Below are 7,545 nucleotides of genomic sequence, written 5' to 3' on the forward strand. Positions count from 1 at the left end.
GAAGAGCGGAGCACATGGGAAATGGGACCCGAAGCCAAATCAAGAGTGGGGAGGGGTGTGGTGCTGTACTTGTTTTTCATATGCACAACCCCGGAGCCCAATGTCAACTGTCATAATTATTGCTCTACAAAAACCATACATACATACATACATAAAAGAAAGGGGAAGGAGGCCGCCCAAATTAACCATCTTAATACATACTGCCCTTACAACTCAAATCAGAAGAAGGTGTAGGTGTGTGTGCGGCAGATGCCCAACCTTGCCATGTTACAACTTCTCCCACTCATGTCATCATCTACGTACCCCCATTTCTCCTCTTTTTCCCTTTTCTCTTTTTGTTATACCTATAATTGCCAAAAGTGTGACTGTGTGTATGCAGTATATATATATATATATATCTATTACACCCACATGCCTTCCCACTTCCATCCCCACCCAAACTCATCTATACTAATATTGCACATTCCCCTCCTCTCATCCTATCTCTCTCCCCCCCTCCATATTAGAAGCTAAATCATCATCATGTGTTCCTCAAAGTCTAAACTGAAACACAGCAGCAGTATGAATGGGCGGGCCGTCCTTCACCCTAACTCCAATCGCACCCCTCTCCTGGAGAGGCGCAATTCCTTCGATATCGCCCTACTCAACACCACCTCCTCTCCAACCAATACCAATCCCAATACTATTACTCCCGACTCCACTTTACCCCCTCAACTCCTCAACAATAAGAATAGGTACACCCCTCCCGCATCTCCCACCAAACCCAAACCCAAACCCAAATCACCCACAGTACCACCCCTCCTCAATATTAAGAGAATTTACCCCAACCCTCCTCCTAAATCCAATTCCAAGACACCTTCTACGGATCCTCAATCTTCTTCTGACCTCGCACCCGGAAGCATTGCAGCAGCACGAAGAGAGCAGGTGGCCATTTTTCACGAGCAAAGGAAATTGCGCATAGCTCATTATGGAAGGACCGCCCCCAAGTCCTCACCCCCAAATAATAACAACGATCGCTATTCTTGCAACCTTACTGCTAATAATTCTGCCCCTGTTCAACAAGAGAAGAGATGCAGTTTCATCACCCCTAATTCAGGTTTTCTTTTTCTTTTTCTTTTTTAATAATTATTATCAGTAACGTCATATCATCCTTCCTTTCCATTTCTATGCCTTTGATTAATCCTTCCTACTCCACACTATTTACTTATATAATTTGTAAAAAATATTAAATATTGCTGCAGATCCCATCTATGTGGCCTACCACGACCAAGAATGGGGGGTGCCTGTCCATGATGATAAGTATGTTAGTTACTCTCTCTTTGATTTGCATACAATAATATTTACCGAATTACATATATATATATATATCTAGTGATGAATATATATATATTCACGCACGCACAGATTGCTGTTTGAATTGCTGGTTTTGACTGGCGCGCAAGTAGGATCAGATTGGAGTTCGGTGTTGAGGAAGAGACAAGATTATAGGGATGCTTTTTCAGGATTTGACGCGGAAATTGTTTCCAAGTACTCAGAAAAGAAGATGAGCTGGATGAGTGGTGAATATGGTATGGAGTTGAGCCTAATCAGGGGAGTGGTGGACAACTCTAAAAGGATCCTTGAGGTATTATTATACATATTAATTAATGCTTAAAACTTTTTTAAATTAATTTGAGGATGCACATGTGAGGAGTTGCTTAATTATTCCATTCATACAGTCTTGTCGACGCATGTGATAAACAGATAGATAGGCCCCTCCCTGTATTATATATATATATATATATAGCGATATTGGTTATGAATTGTAGTTGTGTGTTAAACTTGGGGAGATGGTGAACTGTGTCTGACAGATAAAGAAGGAATTTGGATCATTTGACAAGTATCTATGGGGATTTGTGAACGAGAAGCCAATGGTGACGCAATACAAGTGGTTGCACAAGATTCCGGCCAAGACCTCAAAATCGGAGACGATAAGCAAGGACATGGTAAGGAGGGGGTTCCGGCTGGTGGGACCCACCGTGATACACTCGTTCATGCAGGCGGCTGGTCTCACCAACGACCACTTGATCACCTGTCCTAGACACTCTCAATGCCTCGACTCATTCATCCATGCAGCTACCTAGCTAGCCAGAATACCGCCCCACTCTGACTGCCCCATACATATACTAAGCTACCTACTTGTATACCTTATATATATTATATATTGTTAACTAGAGAATGATCATATGATTCATGAGAGAGAGAGAGAGAGAGAGGGTACCTAGCTAGTACACAAATTATGTTATTAATTAACTCATGCAGTAATTAATTAATCAATTTACGTACTATTATTTTGACTTGTAACTTTTAAAAAAAAAACTAAAGAAAGTGAATGAATTGGGTGGTGCAAGTGTTTGGGAGACAGAAGAGAAAGCGGGGACGAGGAGGCATGTGCGGTGGGGCCGGCGGGAATGAAGAGTTGTCATGATTCATCATGACATGACCACCCTCCTCCAAGGGCTTCTTTAATATTATTTGCTTTGCCAGCACAAACATAATTCTCAACAGCCTGGTCATGTTGCATTGTTTTGGGGTATTAATTTGTAATATTATTGTGTTTCTCATGTTTTTGTTTCTAATTAGACAATGAGTTGACTATATATTTGAGGAGGCAAACACAAATTAAGTGGGTGTGCCTTGTGTCCCGTCTCAATCTCAGCCTCAAGTTTGCGATGGAGCGATGTGTGTTTTGGTGTTAATAATAATTATGGTTGGATTTGTATTTGTATTGGTGGGTATTGATATGTGCTTGGCTTGATTTGTTACATTAACAAGAAGAGAAGTAAGAAGAGCAATTTTCCTTTTTACATGCGGGGCGCGGTGCTCTCTCTACTTACTTGGGCCTTTTTTCCATTTCTTCTTATCCACAACCATAAATATATATGTATATATGTATAGTTATATAATAATCACTTTTAAATATATATGCCTTGTCTGGGGATTCAATCATATCTATATTTGGATCTAAACAAAACTACTCTACTGTCGTTAAAACTTCACCTTCACCTCTGATTTCTAACATATCTATCTATATATATATATAGGACAACAAATTTGGCCTGTAATTGAGGTAATTTGTAAGCTTAATTCCATCACTTTGAATTATATATTTAAGATTTTAAGATCAAACCAAGTTGTTTTTTTTAACGCATCACTCAGAAACCTTAATTCCATCATACAATTAAAATTTTAAGAATATATTTTTGTATTCCAAACATTCATATAATTTTAAGAATATATTTTTGTAATCCAAACGTTCATATAATCATACTTCCAAAAGCATTAATTTTTGAATGATGATCAAACCATCATCATCAATCAAATAAATGTTAACGTATATACCCTTGGTTTTAGGGGAGTGTGAAGTCTGAGTTGAGCAGTCTTTTTGTTTGTCCCTTAGATAGTAAGGGTGTGGTTTATTTGGTAAGAACGATCTTCAAGTTTGTTAAATTTGGATTGGTCCAGCATGAAAATGTCATGCATTGGATTGGACCCCTACATTTCGTATGTATATATATAGATAGATATCTGTTTGTAATTGTGTCGTTAAGGGTCGTTTTCTTGTTCCCCTAAAATTAGGAAGCAAATAAAAGTTTGTGAGAAATGTTGTTTGAATTTGATTATGTTAAAGGAGGGAGAGAGAGATTAATAAATTGGAAGTAGGGTAGGGCTGGGAACGTTGGATGAAAATGGATGGAGTGATCCAGTAGAGCCCAGACACCATGTGCAAAGACATGCTTCCTTTCTTCCACGTGTTTCCTAATTTATTAGTTTTCAAACATGGTTGGCTGTCTACTTGGGGGCTGCATTGCCGCCCTCAGAATATAATCATGAGATGAGATTATAAAGTAAGTTAAAAATATTATTAATTAGTATGTGACTTATGTATTGGTTTGCAGAATAAATAATTAATTAGATTAAAGTTTTCATCCAACACAACACTCCATTACACTACACTAATAATACATACTTGTGTCTGTGAGAGAGCAGACCAGACAAGAGATGCTCCCTTTCCCAAGTGAAAACAGCAACAACTTTTCATTAATTAATTTGTTAATTATTAATAGGCATTACGGTAGACATTCACATTCACGGTTTAACTTTTTGGAATTATTATTATGTGCATAAATAAATAGGGTTAATTACACACTCTTCCTTTTAAATTTAGTATAATTATACGTGAATTTTTTATAATTTGAGAAATTATATTTAACACTTTTGAGATTTGCTTTCCTCTAATAAATAATTTCCTTCGTTAGACAAATTTTGCTGATGTTAACAAAAAAAATTAAAAAATATCTATATTTATCTCGAATTTATTTATTACTGGTATTTTAAATGTCAAATAATTTTTTTATAATCAAATTACTCTCATACGTCTTTACGCGTCAATGCATGTGAGGAGGTATATTTCACCATTATAAGGGTAGTTTAATTCAAAAAAAATTATTTGACTTACAATAAATCAATCAAGAGTAAATATAATTTTCATTCAACTTTTTTTGTTAATATGAACAAATTTAGTGAAATTTGACTAACAGAGAAAACTTATTTAATAAATGGAAGCAAACCTTAAAATTATTAAATGTAATTTTTCAAATAACTACACAAAATCTTATGAGAGGAGTGTGTGATCATCCAAATAAATATGAAAGGGCAGGGCAGCATCATTCCGTTCCACCCTAATATTCTTATTCTACCAATTTATTTATTAAAATTAATACATTCTCAAGCTAACGTTAATTTGGTGCGAATGGTTGCCTCATCATCGTTTATAAAAGGAACGCTGCAATCAGCATAGATATGTATGATTGATTGTTACACTTACACAAAAGCAAAAGAAAAAATAAGTTCCCATTCCATTTACATATATATTCTTGCTCTGTTGTGCTGTGCAGCTGCCTGTGCCCCCGCCCCGCCCCGCCCCTTAACCTTTCTTCTCCCCCCACCCCAACAATAATTCAATTGAAAACCTGCCTGAGAACAGGAAAGCTTCTTCGTCCACCGCCACCCCCAAAAGAACCCAAAAAACGGTCAAGTGACAAAATTGTACTACGTCTTAGCTCCTCCAACTACACAGCTCAATTAGCACTCATCCTACACTACACCCACCGATTATGGTGATAAGCAGCAATAGTAGCAGTAGCCCTACTAACCAAAAGATTCACAAGGACAGGAGAATGTTTGTTGGTATCATCTGGAACTGTGCTGCTGAGCTCAAACTCCTCCTCACCGCTCTCCTCTTCCTCTGCTCTCTTGCCACTCTCCTCCAATTCCTCCCTTCCCGCTTCCTTCTCTCTCCCTCCGACCTCCGCCTCTGCCTCTCCGATTCTAACGTTACCACCCTTAACAATTCCTCCTCCCAACTCCTCCCTATTAACACCGATTACTTGTTCAACCACGGCGTGCTTAAGCGCTCTTTCAACCCCTTCGGCTCTGCTGCTTACAACTTCATTTTAATGTCCGCTTACCGAGGCGGCCCCAACACCTTCGCCGTCGTCGGTCTCTCTTCCAAGCCTCTCCACCTCTACGGCAAGCCCACCTATCAATGCCTCTGGGTACCCCACCACGATCCTCTCAATTCCCTCTCCACTCCCGGCCACAAGATCCTCCCCGATTGGGGCTACGGCCGCGTTTACACCGTCGTTGTCGTTAACTGCACTTTCCCAACCCTCGCCGGGGCCGACGGAAAGGGTGGCCAGCTTCTTCTCCGCGCCGCTACCAATGGCGGAGGTGACCGCACCCTCAACATCACCGACACCATTCTCGCCTTGGCCGAAACCCCTCAAGATTTTGCCAATTTCACGGCGCAATTCACATCGGGGCCCAAGTACGATTATCTGTATTGTGGGTCGTCTCTGTATGGGAACTTGAGTCCTCAGAGAGTGCGAGAGTGGTTGGCATATCACGTGAGACTGTTCGGTGCAAGGCCCTGGATGGAGAAAGGGTTCGTCACGTTGCAAGATATACGGGAGCAGGAAAGGTTCGATGGCTACTATCACAATCAATTCCTGATAGTGAATGATTGCTTGCATAGGTACAGATTTGCAGCCAAGTGGATATTCTTCTTTGACGTTGATGAATTCATTTTTGTGCCCAAGAAGACCACCATCAATTCCATCTTGGATTCCCTCACAGAATTTACTCAGTTCACAATTGAGCAGATGCCCATGTCCAACAAGCTCTGCTTCTCCCAGGATGCTCCTACGGCTTTCAGGTATTATATCTATACACGCCCGTCATTTTTCTTTTTCTTTTAACAAATCGAGAATTCTGCCTTTTGTTTCTGTTTCTTTTAATTTGATCTAATTGACTTTGTTCTCATTATTCCGCGCAGCATATTGACTCCAATTTTGTGATACACCATAATTAATTAAGATTACCTCGCGATTAAGCCATCAGTGGTGGCTAGTTTCAGTTTCCAAGAGCGTTTTATTTCTTCTGTCTCGAAATCTTTTGTTTGGCGAGCAATTGCTTAGGAGTGTTTCGGTTTGCCAAGTGAAATGCTGAGTTTAATGATTTCATTCATGGAATTAGGAATGCTTGAATAAGTATCGTTCCAGTGGGCTGTTGCTGATAAATTAACGCATGTTTTCATGCCAGCCCAGCTTAGTCCATTCATGTTCTAGTTGCGTTTATATCTTGGATTCCTATGAATTGAATTCAAGTTTTCATTAGCTAGTTAGATGGCACCATTTGTTGATCCTGATATCGACACCAGAGTCCTCGATTTTCGTCCTGACCGAATTAAATAAAAGCAACTTACTATCTTAGTTAGACTTGCAATGTGGAATGTTGAAGTGAATTTGGATTGATGGTGTTGATAGTGTTTCTATATACGCTCAAGTCATAATCTAATTGTGGAACATATAAATATGTGTTTATGATTAAACCAGTGTTGTTTGTAGGAAATGGGGATTTGAGAAGCTAGTTTACAAGGATGTGAAGAGGGGTATAAGGAGGGACCGTAAGTATGCCGTTCAGCCACTGAGTGTGTTTGCAACTGGAGTGCACATGTCGCAGAACATTGTGGGCAAGACGACACACAAGACGGAAGGGCGCATAAAGTACTTCCATTATCATGGGACGATTGCAATGCGGCGCGAACCATGCCAACAATTTCTCAATTCCACAGAGACCACGGTTGATGGAACTCCTTACATTGTGGACACTACAATGCGTGACATTGCAGGAGCAGTAAAGAGATTCGAACTCAAAATGATTGGCTCTAGATTGCAAAGAACACGGCAATGAACATTTTGGTGCTTTTTGTTTCTCCATCATTGATAGGAAAAGTTTTTGTTGCACTTGATTCTTGTATCATAAATTTTCATGTCGTCATCTCTTTCCACCAGAGCACATATACATACATAGGTATTGTTACAGGAATGCATGTTTTTTTCTTATAGGCAAAAGAGAGCATTACAGTTTTATATTCTTTTCAGTTTGGTTTTTGAGAGTATTTTGTTACAATGATTAATGCGAATGGATTAAATTACCGTGAAA

The 7,545-nt window shown here is 39.4% G+C and overlaps 2 protein-coding genes across 2 annotated transcripts; both read left to right on the forward strand.

Moving 5' to 3' along the window:
* LOC105175920 lies at positions 255-2,767 on the forward strand. Its single transcript, XM_011098568.2, has 4 exons — positions 255-1,096; positions 1,242-1,299; positions 1,405-1,624; positions 1,851-2,767. The coding sequence occupies exons 1-4, from the start codon at positions 523-525 to the stop codon at positions 2,121-2,123; spliced, it is 1,125 nt and encodes a 374-aa protein (XP_011096870.1). The 5' UTR covers positions 255-522; the 3' UTR covers positions 2,124-2,767.
* On the forward strand, positions 4,863-7,545 carry LOC105175921 (galactan beta-1,4-galactosyltransferase GALS3). Its single transcript, XM_011098569.2, has 2 exons — positions 4,863-6,256; positions 6,948-7,545. Exons 1-2 carry the CDS (start codon positions 5,157-5,159, stop codon positions 7,291-7,293), a joined length of 1,446 nt encoding a protein of 481 aa, XP_011096871.1. The 5' UTR covers positions 4,863-5,156; the 3' UTR covers positions 7,294-7,545.

The sequence above is a fragment of the Sesamum indicum genome, linkage group LG12 (assembly GCF_000512975.1).
Source record: "Sesamum indicum cultivar Zhongzhi No. 13 linkage group LG12, S_indicum_v1.0, whole genome shotgun sequence".
Taxonomy (NCBI): Eukaryota; Viridiplantae; Streptophyta; class Magnoliopsida; order Lamiales; family Pedaliaceae; genus Sesamum; species Sesamum indicum.